At 45.2% G+C, this 18,595-nt stretch overlaps 1 protein-coding gene across 1 annotated transcript in view; it reads right to left on the bottom strand.

Moving 5' to 3' along the window:
* LOC147693232 (tyrosinase-like) overlaps positions 1 to 18,595 on the bottom strand; it is a 300,724-nt gene that overhangs the window by 123,699 nt on the left and 158,430 nt on the right. The window contains exon 4 of the mRNA XM_086933640.1: positions 4,685 to 4,826. Coding sequence (XP_086789766.1) covers positions 4,685 to 4,826 — 142 coding nt within the window. The remainder of the gene's footprint in view (positions 1 to 4,684; positions 4,827 to 18,595) is intronic.

Below are 18,595 nucleotides of genomic sequence, written 5' to 3'. Positions count from 1 at the left end.
CCATAGTCTTGGCTGCACCATTTCAATTACTTGATTATTAATCTAGTTTTGTTTTAGTGTTCAAAATTTTTTTTTGCAAGCTTGTTATCACTGTGACTCTGCAGTGGTTATGGACTTCCTATGCTCATGCTTCCCCACCGAAGGTACTCCGCTAGTCTAGAGAACTCTCCATTATATTCTCCAAAATCCAAGGACTTATTGGAAGTATTAAAAGTTTCCTCATGGACGGAATTCTACTGGCTAATTACCAGTTAAAGACATTATTCATGAAAGAATCATCATAATTTTTTTATGTGAGGGATGGATATCACTGTTATGTTGCCTCAAATATGTTGATTTAGGTTGCCTCAAATATGTTGGGTGACACAACATCAACCAAGTAGTTAGTAGTGGTCTCAGCGTTTTATTGTTCACACTTATAGGAATGACCTCACTTATTAAGCCCAGCGGAATAGAGTCTTTTTGTTCTTGAAATAACATCATCCTTGTTACTCCTTATTCATTATCTTTCCCTGTTGTGCATAGAGGGTTGGAAGGAGCTGACACTAGTTCATCATATATCCAAATTAACCAGTGCATTTAAAGAGTATGAATTTATTTAAAATGCTCCTCCCATAAAAGGGAGATGTTGTGGTTCTAGTTGTTAAATGCTGCATTCCTTTCCTATTGGTTGCTAGGCACGCGCACAGCAAGAATGTCAAGCATGTATAAAACTGACGTCAGAGACTGACGAACTTGGATACACCCTGACTCTGCGTAGTCACCTCTCCTCACACAGGCTCTTGTACTTGTCAAATAAAATTCATAAATTCATTCCTTTGTTCTGGAAACTCTTAATTTCCATTTCACAACACTGTTTATACGTCTATGAGTAGACAGATTATTAGAGTTCATTGTATGTATCATAGTAACAGTCTTTTCTAAGATGGTGCCCCTTTTGAGATCAGACATGCGTCACCTAATATGCGAAGAGTAGTATTAGTGCAGGATTATTCCGACTAATTGGGTAATTAGCCAATTTACAAAACATTTAAAAACTCGCTGTTTCGTACACCACAGTGAAACCTTTTCGAACCAGATGACCGCAGGAAGACGGCGTGAACATTCGCCGTGAGTATGCTTGTAACCGATGGATTTATGGTTATGGCTTAGGCGTGGGGATTATGGGCTTCACGTAGATTGTTATCAATGGCGAGCGCCAGGGACTGAGTTCCTTTTAGTTTTTACTACAAATTATTCAATGACTGACTCCTTGCTTGGCTAGAATTTTAATTATTTGATATCCTACAAGATGGCCGCATTATAGATTCTAGTTGGGCAGTACATGTATATAGACCATGTTACCGGGTTTTAACTGTGAGTTCAAAGGCTGGAATCCACTTAAGGGTTTTTGTTATGACCGCATATTTGTATGGATGCTAACTATGGGTGGAGATTAACAAATAACTAACTTTTTATATGTCTTAAACTTTATACATGTTAAGATGGCCGCCAGAGTGCTCTCAATTTAGGCAGGACATTGACATAGACTATGTCATTTTAGTCTGCGAGCACTATACAACGATGCTGTGATGTGCCCATGTTTTTACTGGTGTAAAAAAGATCTACTCGATCCCCATATGGATGAGCATACATTTTCTCATTCTTGCACAAATAGCAATACATGGATACAAAATACAAGTACCAACTCAATCACTCAAAATGAGCACTGCCAATATTTACCATGTAACTGATATTTAAATGAGCCTTAAGATGGTGCTCTTTATAAGTGGTCAATTTCTTTTCAGGATATACTCCTTTTGATTCCTGAGTGTTCAACCAGACAAAACATATTTTTTTGAATACACACAATTTTCAAGTAAGTGCTGTGATTTATGTGTTATGTTCTAATGTAGGCTAAACAGTGAAAACATGTTACAATAGGGAGTATAGATAAACTAGAGGCTTAGAGATGTCTCTGACTAAGGTAAGAATGTATTCAAAGGATAAACATTATCTGAGAAAGCATATAAAGATTCACCTCTGCTTCTTTAAATAATAAAACATTTGAACTGGATTAAATGGTTGAGATTTTGATGGTATAAGTGGCAACCTCACACATTTGTATATTTTCATATTATTTCTTTCTAGATTTATTGGGTTCGACTTACTGGCAACAACTAAATGAACTAATATAGTTTACTTTTTAAGGTATGTGTATTTCTGCTTTTGTAGACTGTTATGTGATGTTATAGAGCTAAACATGGAAGCATATTTAGTTATGCAAACTGTGGTTATATGATTTATGATGTCTTCTTCCTTCCCTTTGAGTGGTACACTTTTTGTATATGCTCAAGTCTAGATAACTTTTTTTTATATTTTGATGAATCTTACTATTTTTGATTTCCTACCAATACTTTGCAAAAATGTTTTCCCAAACTACAATGGATGACAAAATATATGTTTTGCAGTTTTTTTTGCATTTGTTCTAAGAGCAATCTGGTTCTTGTCATTTTAATATGTTTGTCTTCAGTATTGTAAATAGTATTTCGTTTGTGTACTTTGTAGCCCTGAAGAAGTCCGATTGAGGACGAAACCCATTGGCGGTTTTGATTTTTTTTTAAAGAACATGAATAAAGAATAGTTTTTAACATCACAAGATCTGATAAATGTTATGTACATGTTTTTGAACTTTTGGAAGAGTGCAGGGCTATTTTGCTTATGTTGTTTTAGAGTGATCAAGAAATTTATTTTTTCTTGATTCTCTATTTTGGGACCTAGGGTATTGTGTCCTAAGCCCATTTGCACCTTATCTTGCTGAATATTACTGTTTGGGTTGTTAGCACTGGTGAAGGCACTAATGCTTTGATCCCCATCTCTGTGGGCATGTTTGTTTGAGGCAGGATCTAACCATGAAGTGTCTGATGGGAAAAATTACAGATTCCCATAAATGGTTTCATTATATCTGGGGCCTGCTGGTGGGATATTTATCAAGGGGTCTGTCACAGCTTTTCTGCCACCCTCTTTTCCGTGCCCTTCATTTATTCCAGACCTAATACTTCAGGGCAATTCGCTCCCCTTCTTACATCATGCAGAGTCAGCCCAGGCGGTTGCAGCATGATCCCCAACTTACAACTGTGTACTTTCAATAGATTTGTTGGCACTCAGTGTCTGCATATTTCTCCTTTTTGTATTATTTTATTCAGTTTTTAGTTATCTTTGTAATGTAAACCTGTTCAGGTGAGCAAAAGCCGATTGTAGCTTGCGGGACATTCAATATGTGATTCTGTGATAACCATGTTGAGGGATACTGTTCAATACAATGGAATGCTTTTGATATATGGTTCACATGGCGCTACTCTCCTTTGCTGTATGTATGCTGATAAAATCAAATAAATACAATTTGAGAAAAAAGGCTTCAGAAATGATTTGGGGTGATTCAATTTTCATGTGTTCTGGTTTACATCTACCTTTTGGGTTTTAGTCATACCTGAACAACCACTAATAAAAGGGTCCCCTTGGTTGTTCTAGGTATTTTTAATCTGAAATGACCCTGGTTACAATTTTTATCAACAACGTACTCTGAAATATGGCAAGTCCATCTTGGTTTTTAGGGTCCAGGAAGAGACCGGACGATGACGCATGCCAGAACTCGAGTGGGCGAGGGTCGAACAAAATTAATAATTTTGGTTTGTTTCATTTCATAGGATGTCACTCACTGTATTCAAAACCAAAGAGACTTCAAAATAGGGTGGATGATTTTAGGTTATTGTGGATTTAATGATAGGGCGAATGCTATCCCGTTTGTTTAAAAAAACTCTTCCTCCTCTTCCCCATGGGTTGGTCTACATCCTGCAGGGTCTCATGGTTTTACCAGCTCCACAACGTCATCATCCTGCAGGAGATCAGCAGAATGTTTCTGGTGTGATGTTCTAGTATCCTAGCTCTGTCCACTCTGCTGGGAAGCCACAATGAACGGAGGCAAATCTTCCTTCTGTTACTGCGAAGAGACAAAGGAATAATGGTGTCTTCCAAAGGGTGGACACCATGTTTGTAGAGGCTGGGGGCTTGCTGTTTAGATAGTGAGAATTGTTGAAATAGTCTGGTGGCTTTTTGATTTGAAGAATTTGTGAACCCTCTGTAGCTATATTGTGGCAGAAGTCTCAGGAAAGCGGGAAAGCGGGGCTTCCTTTCTCGGATCCATGACTCCAAAATTGGAGTTGTAACTTTCTACAAGGTAAATTCTGATATGAAATAAGGTTTATTTTTTGAGACCAGAGGTTTGCTAAGAGCATCTTAAAACTCAGGACTGTCCTTGTAGTTTCCAAGATTTCCACATTGGATGCCTTTTTGAGACCGCGGTACTGGAACCAGTACTGCGGTACCGGGGTGGTCCCTTGGTACAGCGGAGGCCACTGGAATGATTCTGTTGATTATTGTAGCTGCAATCTGTCAAATTCATGCGCTTTACAGAATAACAAGGGAGTGACCAAAGGCCAGGGATTTGAATCATTCTGTAAATGTTGTGTGCATTGGGATCAGGTGCAGCTTAGTGGCACTGCAGCCTGATCCGCAGGTACGTTGCAAGCATCAGGCATTTGATAACCTACCTGTAATGGTGTTATTGGGGACAAGTATAGTATGAAGTCAGCTCACAACAATACATTGCTCTTTAGTTTGATTGTGTTTATCAACAAAGCCTTACCTGTCGGCCTGAGCATGGTGGCAGTAGAAGATGGGGTCATTAGACGCCCGAGTCAAATAGCCCATAGCTCCTCCACAGGTAATGTGAACATTATTGTGCACGTAGTTCCCATCAGCTTTACCAGTTAATGGATTCATAGACCCTAAAGAAAGAGAGAAAGGACTAGTTCAAACAGGGGATAAGGACAACAGTGAGACTGGAGAGGAAGCAATGATGGAGGAATCTCAAGAAGTTAGAGACACAATCTAGAGGCAGGAAGTCTCCAAATGGATGTAGTTTCTTACATGTCTCCTTTCCCTGAATGTTTGGGCTGGTGCCAGAAATATGTGTAGCATCATGTATGGAATGTGAATAGCATCTTATTTGTCTCTGTTCCCTGCAAATTTTATATGGTATCTGGAATGGGTGTAGTATAATGTGTGTTTTTGTTCCCTGTAATGTCTTAGCTGGTGTCTACAATGTGTTTAGTATCTGGTGTGTCTGCATCCCCGTATGTCTGAGCTTGTGTTTTAGTGTGTTTAGTATACTCTGTCTCTTTGTACGTCTTAACCAGTGCCTGGAATGTGTGTGGTGTCCTGTTTATCCCCATTCCCTCTATGTGTGAGCTGGTGTCTGTAATGCATGAAGTTTGTAGTGATCTCTCCACGCGCACTCCAGGCGTTTGGACACTCCGGGTGTCGCTGCCTCGCGCTCCCCGCTGGAGTGCAAGCCTAGCCCATGTTTACCGTTGGTCACCAGTAAGATGACAGTTGGAAAGGACAGTTGATCCTTGCTGCGCTGTCGGTGGGATCATTCCACATATCTGTTAATAAATCTTCTTACCTGCATTGGGCGTCTCCTTGCCTTACTACAAAGTTCTTGGGTATCCATTTCTGGAATGTGAGTAATATCCTGTGTGTCCCCATTCCCTGCATGTCTGAGCGAATGTCTGAATGTGTGTAGTATTTCATTTGTCCCCACTCCCTGTATGTCTGATCGAATATGTCATGTTACAATGCGATTAAAATTATTGCGGTACGTTACATCCCAATTTTTACAACCCAAGTAGTTACAATGACTTGCGCTGGACTTAGGAATAGTATAATTTTCTATTCCAACACCAGTCTACCTACTGTAGGGAAGGTGTTGGAATAGTAAATCATACTATTCCTTAGGTTAGAGCTCCTTCCAGTGCAAGTCGTTATAACGACTTGCATTGTAGTACCCACAATGTGAAGGCATTGCAATGCAATGCCTGTGTAGTAATGTATGTTTCCCGTCTGATCTGATGTCTGGAATGTCAGTAGTATCCTTTGTATTCCTGATCAACATATGTCTGACCTGTTGTATGCAATGTGTTATTAATTGGGTTTTTGGTTAACTGAGGTATAAGCCCTGGTCAAGCAGTAGCATCTAGTGTGTTCATGTTCCGTGTATGTCTGAACAGGTGTCTGGAATGTGTGAAGTATCCTGTGTATCCCCATTCACCGTATGTTTGAACTGGTGTCTGGAATGCGTATCATCCTGTGTGTCCCTGCCCCTCTCATGTTGAGCTGATATATGATATTTTTTTAATATCCTGTGTGTCACCATTCCCATAATTCTGAGCTGGTGTCTGTAATTTGTGTAGTGTCCTGTGTGTCCCTGTTTCGTGTATATCTGAGCTAGTGTCAGCAATGTATGTAGTATCCGTGTGCTCCAATTCTCCCTATGTTATAGCTGGTGTCGGGAATAAGTGTCCTATATTCTGTCTCTCCATTCTCTGTATGTCTAAGCTGGTGTCTGGAATGTGTATAGTATACTGTGTGTCAAGAAATAAACTGGGGGTTAGAAGGTCCAGGGAACGTTCAACGACCAGCACAGATATAATCCCAAGCAGAACTGGAAAATACAACAATGTATCGGTGGGTCTCATAAATCACCTGGCGCCTAAGCATCCTATACACAAGTCTAAATAATAAAGTACATATTGACAACCGTGACCTCTCAATGGGATGCCCTATTTAAAGGACGTAATCTCATCCCTCACCCACAGGTGACATGCTTCATCATCTGGGATCTCCTTTCCGCTGTAAGCCTAGTACAGTCGAGGGCTACAACCCCCTCAGCTTCGAGGGAGGAGCTCAGGGATGTTTTAATCATTCCCATGGATACACTAAGATCAATCAGATGAAGAGCTAGCTATCATACAAAGTGATGGGTGCAGTGCTTAAGTGAAAAATTGTGAAGTGTATTAAATCTGGCTACTATTTGAAAACTACTTTAATATGTATCTCATGGTGTCAGAGATTAAAATCAGTGCTTGTGCAGTTTGAAAAAATAACTACCACAATCAAGTTAATGAGGGTCGGTCTACATGTTTCTGCTTCCATGACCTACAGAGTATCTAGCAGTCCTCATTACCTATGAACATAAGCTACTGCAAATAGTGAAAAAAGAAGTGTAACAAAGTGACTATGAAAAAATATAATTACTGTTCTATGATAGCTGCAATCTGATCTTTCATTGTTATGGCTTGATCTACTTTTATCCCTTCGTTTTTTTCCCTTTGTTTGGGCACAGGGATAGCACCCAATTGGTGTGGCCATCAGTCGTCTGACCAGATGGCTGGGGCTTTTCCCCGCAGCATGATCTCCATTTTTTCTGGGTTTAACTGGAGGCAGTTCTCGCTCATCCAGTGAGGTTCTAGCATTCCTGTTGAGAAGTTCTTGTCCCATAGTAAACATCAGCTGGGTGTCATTGGCGTATTCTATGATCTCAAAGCCAAAGAGGTCAGTGATCTCTGCTAGCGGGGCCATATACATATTGAACAGGGTGGGGCTCAGGCATGAGCACTGCTGTACACCCTTGTCCAAATGCATTTTGCTTGAGGAATATGGACCTAGGATGATCGCCTGCTGTCCATCCGACTGAAAAAGCCATTTTAGTGCTGTTTCCCGGACACTGATTGCCTGCAGTCTGCCCACGAGTCTTGCGTGAGAGATGGTGTCAAAGGCTGCAGGCAGATTTAATAGTATCAATGCAACAGGTCTTCCTGCATCCATCTTTTGTCTCAGTAAATCGGTCACGGCCAGGAGTGCAGTCTCTGTACTGAACCCTGGTCAGAACCCAGAATGCGAAGGATGTGATTAAGTTCAAAGTATGATCCCAGCTGCTTATTTATTATGCCTTCGAGTTGTTTACCTAGAGCGGTAGCAGGGAGATCGGGAGGTAGTTGCCGAGTGATTGTTGGTTCATAGTTGCTTTTTTTAGTATGGGCCATTCACACGCTTCCTTCCACTCTTTCGGAATGATTCTTGTTTTTATAGAGCAGTTAAAAATCTTTTGGATCATGGGGGCGCAACAGGTGGCTAGAAGAGATATTGTCTTAGGAGGACACAGATCCCGGGGGATCCGGATTTCGCTGTGGCCAGGGAATTCTGTACTTCCTCTAAGGTGATAGGCTGAAAGCAGTCTAGTGTATAAAGAGAGAAGTTGTTGCTGTGGGATGGGCATTGAAGATGATGAGGCCATACCTGTTTGGCACTCACTTCCTGATTCAGACTAACCACAAGCCCCTGAGGTGGCTCATGCAAATGAGAGATGAGAAATGAGAATCCAAAATTGTTGAGGTGGTCCATTTCCCTACAGGGTATAAACTTCGGCGAAGAACACAGCTCAGGAGTAGACCACGCCAATGCTGACAGTCTATCCAGGTTTTTCCACCTTAGTGATGACAACTCCATAGAAGTTGGGTAGATCTCCCCTCTTTCAGCTGGGAGGGACATTTATCAGACTTGTCATCCTTAGGGTAGTCTTACCCAAAACATTTTGAGTGCTTACCTCCAATTTTTGCAGTATCTTTTTGTAGGCCATAGGACTCTGAGGACTTTACTACTGCTTACCAGTGCTAAAGTGTTCTTCTCCCCTAAAACATGGTGACATTGGTATATACATGAATGGCATATTTAGTTTATTTATAAGTCGCTTGTAAAGTGATACACCATATACCATGGGCCTGTAATCCAAATGCTACTAGTGGGCCAATAACACTGATTGTGCCACACAAACAAGTAGCCTTTCAAACCTGTCTCAGGCCTGTCATTGTTAGGCCTGTGTGTGCAGTTTACTGCCACATCAACTTAGCATTTAAAAAAACATGCCAAGCCTTAAACTCCCCCTTTCTTACATATAGGTCACCCTTAAGGTAGGCCCTAGGTAACCCAAAGGGTAGGGTGTTGTGTAAGTAACATGTAGGAAATGTGCTCTTGAGTCTTACATGTTCTGCTAGTGACAAACAACTAGAATGGTTTTTCACTACTGAGGCCTACTACTCTCATGGGCTAGCATTGGGAATTCCTTAAAACACTTTAAAGCTCTTATGTCTGGTCAGAAAGGCATAACAAAATCATGTTTCATATCTTTGAAATGGTAATGATGAATCCTATTTAGTGGTAAAGTTGAATTTGTAATTTCTATTTTAAAAATACTATTTTTAGAAAGGGGACATTTCTCTGCTCCTAACTTAGCTCTGTGTGCCTGCAGACTGTCTCTAATACATGTCTGGGTTGGTTGACAGCTACACATTGTGCATTTCCTCTAGCCAGCCACAAACGCAGGAAGAATGGGTGTGATAGAAAACTAGTCTATATTCATCTGCATTCTGATAGCCTTCATGGGCAGGAAGGTAGAGAGGGAGCTCACACTTACATCTGAGTAGGCTGTGTCCTGTGCCCACACAAATGACGGATTACCCGCTACAGATAGTCTGTCAAACATTGTTGGGATGAAATGGGACCTGTGTACCTAAAGAGCTGCTTTTAACTCACTCTCCATTTCAAAGGCACATTTAGCTAAAATTACTGGGGCTCTGGCCCTACCAAATCAGTACACCACTTGACCTGGGAAGAAGTCTGCTGGAGTAAAGACTGCTGTGCTGTATTGCCACTTTCCTAGCCTGACTGTTCTGAGAAACGGTGTCTCTACTTTACTGAGCTGCCCTGTGGCCTTCTGATCTCTGCCCTGCTTAGGACAAGGTAAGGACCCATCTCACTTGAACCCAGAGTTACTCTAGGGGGTTGCTGGCTTGCCTCCTGGTTTCTGAAGTCCCAGGGACACAAAAGACTTCCTATAATCCTGATGGTGCTGCTGGACCCTGCCATAATCGTGTCCTACCCTTTCCTGAGGTGCCTCCTCCAGTCCTGGGCCTCAGAAGTGGTTCTGTAGCTTGTTTTCTATAAAACCGACAAATTGTCACCACTGCTCTGGTTGGCACTGATGCATCACCCTTTGACGCTGATGTAAAGGCTGTTCACCAATAACGGTTCCACAGCCTATGTGGCCCAACGACAATGCACTGTGCGGCTCAAAATGCCTCATTGCCTTCACCTTTATGGAGTCCTATGACGTCGCAGGAAACCACTGCATGGATTGAAACTGACGCAGCTTGCTCTCAACATCTATGCTTGCTCCATCCAAGGTACTTTTTCAGCTAGACCTGAGTGAGTCTGTTAGCCTGCCTGCCCTCCACCGTGGTTGGCCTGAACTTTGGACCTGTACCGGCCCCTCTCGACTTAAAGTAAACATTTGACTGCTAGTGACATCTAAGCACTATTTTTTCATTTATTCTTTAAACATGTATATCTTGACTTCAAATAATTGGATTTTTGTCATTTTGGTCTTCTTTTACTCAGATAAATATTCACTATTTTTCTAAGCCCATGTAGATTCTTTTTGGTGGTGTTTTCATTGTGTTGCTGTGTGTGTGTTTGTATGTGTTGCACAAATACTTTGCACATTGGCTCTTGAGTTAAGCCTGCCTCCTCTGTGCCAACCTACCAGAGGATGAACACAGGTTCATTTATTAAAGATCTTTATTGACATGAAGGCATAGGTTACATACACAAGATTGCAATCAAGTTGCATTCTTGTTTCCCGTGTAGTTACGTCGCAGTAGATCAGTATAATTAACGTACATGCAAATACATGCTAAGTACAGTCCTAACATTGACATGGAGGATTGTTACCAGTTGTCCTTAACACGATTGTTAGAGCATATTCTACCTGCCTCACTTTATATATGGTGTATCACTTTAACCTTCAAATCATGTATACTAATTTGTGAAGAAGACAATTAAAAGGAAGAAAAGAAAACCCAACTAGTGTCATCACTTTCTAGTATGCCTCATATGTCCACAGCCAACCATCTGCCACCCCGCACGATCCTAATTTGGTTCACAGTAAAGCTGCAGTAGTGCGACATTTTGTTGTACATAGTCACCCAGCAACCACTCACCCACCCTCCCACTCCTCCTCCCCTTCGGAGTCCAGGTCTTCATCTTCTGGTAAGGGTTCACAGATTTCACCCCTATAAATATTCCATGGTGCCCAGATCTTGTTCCACTTACGGGGGCAAGCCCTAAACAAATACACCGCCCTTTCCGTCACCATCAACAAGTCCATATTTTTGGCCCATTTATTCGCTGTAGGCAGGTCCGGAGCACCCCACTTCTGCGCAATGTCTCGCTTGGCCACTGTCATGGCCAGTGTGACCCATATCAGTCCATATCTATCCAGATCATTGGGGTCCCAGATGTTCAACAGGCACTTTCGGGGTTCAGGCAGGATAGGGATCTTAAGGGCTTGGGAGACAGTGCGCAAAATTTGCTTCCAGAATTCTTGTATCTGTGGGCAGTCCCATACTGTGTGAAATAGTGTCCCCTCCTCCCCGCATCCCCTAAGGCAGAAGGGATGTGGTGCCCTTTGTATCCTGTGAAGTAGTGTTCTAGTGTAGTAAATGCGGTGCAGAATTTTGAGTTGCACTAATCTGAATTTAGCCGAAATGCCTACTTCTCTCGGGGAGGCAAGCGCTCCGTTCCATTCCGATTCATTTATTTCTCCTATCTCCCCAACCCATTTTTCTTTAAGTTTCAGCGTAGGGTCTATCAGGTTGTTGACCAGTTTTTTATATGTGAGAAAAGTCGCACTTTGTTGCATAAAGTCCGTCAGCAGTCTATCCTCTAGTGGGGAGGACTCCGGTAATTCAATGTCTGCTGGGATTGCTTGGAGCAGTGCGTGATGAATCTGCACGTATCTGAACGTCTCGGTGGGGCCCAATCCATATTGTTGTTGGAGTTGTGGAAATGCAATCACTGTGCCCTTGTCCCACAGGTCCCCTACCGTGGAGATTCCTATGCAGTCCCACTGTGTGAACCCTTTGCATGATCTGAGGTTGCCTAATGATTTCGCATCCCACAGTGGCGTCAATTTTGTGAGTTTCCCTGTCCAGCCCAGTCGTGTTTGTGCTACGTGCCATAGGGCCGCCGTGTGTTGTGTCGGGCCTATCAGCGTTTTAACCTGCGATCTATTATATAAAACGGAGAGCATGCAGTCTGTTCCCAGCTGAGACCAGTCTGCCTTGTATGCTGGGTCCTCTCGTGGGGCGTGGATCCACTGATTAATTATCTTAAGTTGGGCCGCCCAATAGTATAATTGAATGTTGGGTAGTGCAATCCCTCCCTCATACCAACTTTTTACCAATTTATCATATGCTATACGTGCCGGGCCATTGTTCCAGAGTAGGCTGGAGACCAGTGCTGCAATTCGTTGGAAATATTGCGGTGCAACCATATAAGGGGTATTTTCCAGCACATAAAGGAATCTGGGGAGCGCCATCATTTTATATAGAGCCGCCCGCCCAAGGAGGGTCAGGGGCAGGGTAGCCCAGTGTTTAATGTCTGCACGCAGGCGATCCATGGGTGGCTTTAAATTTTTGTCAAAGAAGTCTGCGGCACTATTTGTGATGACAATACCCAAGTATTTAAAGGAGGTTGTCGTCAAAGCCAGGGGGCAATCTTCTTGTAGCAATGGTCCCGGGCCATTAAGCACGTACACTACCGACTTGGACCAGTTCAGGGTGTAACCCGATGATTTCCCGTGTGTGTTGCAGAGACGTAATTGGGCAAGGATCCCGTTGTTAGGGTCAACCATGTAGATGAGCATATCGTCTGCATATAGGGAGATCTTATCCTCCCAACCCCCCTCCCATGTGATACCCCGAAACAGTGGCGTCGTTCTAATCAGGATCGCCAGTGGCTCCAGCACCAGGGCAAAGAGCAGGGGTGAAAACGGGCACCCCTGTCTAGTCCCCTTCCCAGCAGAAACGGTGGTGAAATGTGGCCATTCGCCACTACTTGCGCCACCGGTGACGTGTATAGTAGCCGTACCCACGCAATATATTTCGGTCCAAATCCCATACGTGTAAGTACCGTAAACAGATATTCCCATTCCACTAGATCGAATGCCATTTTGGCATCAAGGGAGAGGATCACCGCCTGTTCGGTGAGTAGGTGTGCACGTGCCAACACCCTATGGATTCTCCTGAGATTCAGTGCTGTACTTCTGTGAGGCATGAAGCCCGACTGATCAGGGTTTATTAGCGTGTGTAGGTGTTGTGTTAGACGGCTGGCTAGGAGCTTCGCCAAGATTTTGGCTTCTACATTAAGCAGAGATATGGGGCGGTATGAGGTACATGCAGTCTGCGGCTTATTCAGCTTAGGTATTGCCACTATCGTGGCCGTACGCTGGTCAAGCGGTAGTACCGCTTTTTCCAGGCTTTCGGTATACATAGCAAGCAGTGGCTTACTCAGTACAGAAGCCATTGCTTTATACCATTCCACAGGTAGGCCATTGGGGCCCAGTGCTTTGCCAGATTGCAATGCCTGTATTGCCAATTGGATCTCATCTTCCGTCAGATCCATCTCCAGTTCTTGCTGTGCCTCCTGTGTGAGCTTGGGGATGGTAATGCTCTCGAGTGAAAGCGCCGCCGTCTGTGCCGTGACATCCTGTTCCGGGGTGTATATCTCTTGATAGTGTCGTGCCAGGGTGCGCACTATTTGTTCAGGGTGGGTCTGCAGCTGACCGTCATGTGTGTAAAGTCTCTGGATACCTCTGGTACTGCCCCCTCTCCTGTCCAACCATGCCAGCATTTTCCCAGCCTTATTACCCACGTCATATATTCTGTGTGTTGTGTTTGCAATATAGCCCTTGACGGTTGTTTTGAGGTGGGTTTGATATTGTTGTTGACGGAGCTGTAGTAAGTGTGTTGTTTCCAGGGTGGCATCTGACATGTGGGTGGTGTTCGCGCTGTGTAGTTGCAGTTCCAGTTCTGTGAGTTCACGCCTGGATTCCCGTTTGTGCCCCATGATCGCTGCTATTGCTTCACCTCGGAAGACCGTTTTGTAAGCTTCCCACAGGACCGCGGACGAGGACACCGTCCCTTCATTTTCTTTGAAGTATTGTGTGGTTGCTAATTTTAGCTTCTTCCTGATCTTCGGGACCTTCAAGTAGTTTGGGCATATTGGGTATATTCTAGCGCATTTCTTTTCTTTGGTAGTGAGCGACAGAGATACTTGTGAATGGTCAGACACGCCTCTAGGCAGGATATCTATTTTATCCACTGATCCCAACCCCACCCCTAGAAACAAAAAATAGTCTATTTGTGAAAGGCTATTGTGTGCAGCGGAGTAGTATGTGTAGTGGGTCGCCGCTGGGTTCAGCTGTCGCCATACGTCCGTAAGGCCCATCGCCTCCAGAAAACCAGGGAGTGTGGCAGTTCCCCTTTGGCGGCCTCTCATGGGAAAGGTGTCTAACGTGGGGTCCATAATTGCATTGAAATCCCCCCCTATGATTGTATCACCCTCTGGGAGGTCTAGGAGGAATTTACCAAGGGCCGGAAATGCCGTAGAGTGGAGTGCCGGGGGAATGTATACGGAGATCACATTTAGAGGCCTCCCCTCCCATTGGCCGTGCAATGCGGCGAAACGACCCTGATCATCCGTCTTGCGGCGTTCTACCAGAAAAGGTGATGTTTTTTTCATGAGTATCCCAGTCCCTCTGGAGCCTGTTGTGAATTCTGCATGCACTGCCATCACATACCCACGTCTGTCAAGCGCTTTACATTTAGTCCCTGCGAGGTGCGTCTCTTGGATCATCACTATATCAGGTCCCTGGCGTTTAATGGCCTGTAAAACGAGCCCCCTCTTAATTTTGTCCCCTAAGCCTCTAACGTTCCAAGTAAGCATGCGCAGGGGGGGCACCTCAGTAGTTGTAGGGATGCCCTCAACGGGTGCAGTGTTTAACTGTTGGGCCATTGGTGCGTGTAAGCAGTGTTGCGGGTGACTGGCAGCCAATCACACCGCAGATGCAGCGCCGTGCGCTGGGGTACCAAAATAGTGTGGCTTTTGGCGTGTTCGTGTTCATCAAAACATGAGTGATGACTAGAAGCAACCACATTAACATTATAACTCCCCCTCCAACCTCCCTCCCTGCTCCCCTGCTCCACGGATTGTCCCCCGCCCGCTTCCCCAACTTGGCAGAGTGCTTTTTCCCATTCCCAACTATCTTACTTGCTCGTGGGGTTGGTGAGTGCCCTACAGGCACCGGCTATTGCCCACCCTACTCAGCTGCACCAGCTCCAGGGTCCCTCATGTCGCATTCGTTCTGTCCCAGAAGTAGTCCACCTTCACTCCAGGGCCGGCTGCCCAGAGCCAAGTGGGTCCCGTTCCAGGTCGGACTCCTCCTCCGCAGTATCATCTTGGTGTGCAGAGTGGTCGGTCGGCTTATCTGTGTGCTTGCCGTTATGATGGTTCGGCCGATCTCTATGCGGACGTTGGTGTTGTCCCACTTGTCTCCAGCCGTCAAGCCAGTCCTGAGCCACCTCCGGTTTGTCAAAAAACCATGCCTTTCCATCGGCCACAATCCGCAATTTGGCAGGGAACAACATTGAGTATGGCAGGCCTCTGTCTCGTAGCGCCTTTTTTACCTCTGTAAACGATTTCCTGCGTCTGGCCACTTCCGCTGTGTAGTCCGGAAAGAAAGCCAGGGTCGAGTTTTGAAGCTTGACAGGTGGTGAAACTCTGGCCGCCTGCAGGATTGCATCCCTATCTCTAAAATTAAAAAGTCTAGCCAGTACAGGCCGCGGCGTTGCTCCTGGTTTGGGCGCTCCGCCAGGCACCCTGTGCGCCCTTTCTACTGAGAAGAAGTGTGATAGGCCTTTAGGTTGCAGCTTATTTTTTATGAGGTCCTCGACGTATAGGTCCATTGCCCCTTTTCCTTCTGTTTCCGGTAGACCAAGGATGCGTATGTTATTCCTTCGGGAACGCCCTTCTTGGTTGTCCAGCTTCTCTTGCAGCATCTTGGTGACTTTTTCCATGCGTTCCATTGCTATTTGCAGTTCGGAAGTGTCCTCTATAAGTGATTTCATCACCACCTCAACCTGAGACACCCTTTCGGTCATTTTCTGAAAATCCGCTCGCAGCAGAGTAACCTCGGAAGAGATGGAACCCACTGTCGTCTTCACTTCTGAGAGGGTCTTCATAATGTCTTCCAAAGTCACCTTTTTGGTTCCTTCCGTGTCTGGAGTAGCACCTGCGGAATGTCTCCCACTGACTTGGGACTGTCCGTGCTGGCTGTAGGCAAATTTATCCAGTTTAGCCTGCGTTGAACTACTCCTGGTCCCTTTGCCTGCCATGGCTCGAGGCGTATGTAATTTGTACCCCGTTCTGGTCAGCACCTTGGTCTCTGCGTGTCAATGGGCTGCGCACCTTCTCTGTAGGTCAGGGGGGACGCGGTCCGGTCAGTTCTCTGTTGTTTCTCGGATTCCGACACATTCCCCACACCGATGAGTCTGACGCTCGCCGGCCACCGTGCCTGCGCCGGCCTCCCGTGCTCCAGCCCCGGCGCAGCCACCTATGTGTCTTCACTCCGTCACCAGTCACTTATTATCTCCCTGGTGCGACCCTGATCAGCAGGCCGTGTGATTGTGTTGGGCCGGTATGCAGTCCCCCCGGGTCTATTGCGTAGCGTTGTATCCTACTGCCAAGTGATCTTTGTGCCGCTGATCCCACCGTAAGGCTCACTTCGCTGCCACCAGCGCCGGTCCCCGCGCCCCCCCTAGCTCAGCAGGCGGGTGCCTCACTACTGCAGCGCTAGGTGTACTTTCAGGGTCGAACCGGAGCGCTATCTGTCGGGGCTTCCCCCGTTACTCTGCCCCCTGGTGTGGTCAACGCCGTTAATGGCACCTCCGGCGCCCTCCCTCATTCGGCAGTCCGCCGTGCTAGGCTCCAAGGGCTTCGATCCGCCCCACTGATAGCTCCGCGTGTGGTCCTGTTCGCCGCTGCAGCGGCGGGAGGGTGTCTGCTCTCTCGGTGTGCCAGGTTTCTCCCTGCGCTACTCGCGCCGACCAGGTCCTCTGTTAGGAGACTCTCACTTTGCAGCCCCCGCCGCGATCTCTGTGTGGTATCTCGCAGGCTCCGGCATCTGTTCCCACCTACTCACGCTTCGTCTGCTCCTCAGGTGCTCCCACCGCCGCCGCTTGTGTCAGAGCGTCTTCCGCTTCGTGCTTGTTGGGGGGCGGCAGTCGCCACCGAGTTCAGGCCGGCTAGATCACACTTCCGCCGGGGCCCGACAGGCATGCAAGGCCGGCGCCGCCCGGCAGCCGCAGGCTATATTACGCCAGTACAGGATGGTGCAGTTCCCAGCCCACGATTTTCGCCGGAGCTGGATCAGGTGGTGCCGCTTGGGTCCCCGAGCCGGTACCGCTACTTCGGGCGGGCAGTGTGTCGGATCAGATCATTGGATTTTACTTAAGGCCGTTATGCCGTGGGGAGCTCCCGATTCACGCTGCCGCCATGCTTGGCTGCTAGCCACGCCCCCACACAGGTTAATTTAAAGTGTGCAGTGCAACTATCAGGAACCCCTACTACTGATATCAGTTCCCAGGAAAGGGAAAATACTATCCCTGGGCAACTACTCTTTAATGTAGCATTATGTAAAATAATTGCTAATTCATTCTAAAAAAGGCTGGGTGTACACATGGAAACAAACCATAAAATAACCTTTTATTTTATCAAAATATCATTAACATCAATGATATACAATGTCTGTGCAGTTCATTACAGATTAAAAATGGAGTAATTCATGACACAACTATCTCTCATTGTGGTACACGTATCATGATCAAGTGAAGTTAATACAGATTCAAGATGCAAATATAATCTGGTACTGTTAAAGTGCTATTGTTACAGTCCTAAAGACAGTTTTCTGATATAGTCATGACTGATGATTGACAAGGATAGTTTTTACATCCGTTAGTGAACAATAAAATATTGCAATGAGTATATGTGTTCTTAGAGACAACAGAGTGGCTTCGATCATGGGTGAATCTTCGTGGGATCGAGTCTACGTGGGTTCCGGCGACCCAAGCGCCTTTATCAGGAAAGCCACAAATATACCATACCAGATACTAGATACCAATGTAAAAACGTGTCGATGGAAATGGGGCGTAGTTAAATACCAGAACCAATTAATCAAAACAGGCCACTTATTTCTTCAGAATGTTGCGTCAGGATCAGGTCCCAAAACAAGAAAATGTATCCAAAAGTGAAATGAAATATGTTTCTCCTGTTGAGTTCCTCAAGGGTAGGGAGAGGTTTAGTATAGACGTAGGTAATCTCGCTTCATTTTTGTATAAAGTAATCGGGGTAACAAACATCAATCCTCTGCTTAAACATGGTGAGACCTGGCATGGCGAGAAATTTTAAGTGTGCTTCCAGCTTACCCTGAATAGGCTTGAGGTCCCTACTTGGAAAGGGTCCCAAGTAGATACCTGATTTCTGACAGTGTAGTATCCTGTATGACCCCATTCCCTGAATGTCTGAGCTAGTGTCTGGAATGCATGTAGCATCCTGTGTGTCTCTGTTTGCTATATGTCTTATCTGGGATCTGGAATGCTGAAAGTGAATGATGCAATAGAATGTTGGGACAACTTGCTTCAATGAAGATGAGTATTGACAAAATAACTGGGGCTGCACTAAAGTATTAAGTGTTGGAAGGTGCAATATCAAGGAGTTAATTCCCATTCAATTGGAAATAAATTAGATTTAGGGCTATTAA

The sequence above is a fragment of the Lissotriton vulgaris genome, chromosome 8 (assembly GCF_964263255.1).
Source record: "Lissotriton vulgaris chromosome 8, aLisVul1.2, whole genome shotgun sequence".
NCBI classification, from domain to species: Eukaryota; Metazoa; Chordata; class Amphibia; order Caudata; family Salamandridae; genus Lissotriton; species Lissotriton vulgaris.
This window is presented reverse-complemented; position numbering and strand designations above follow the sequence as displayed.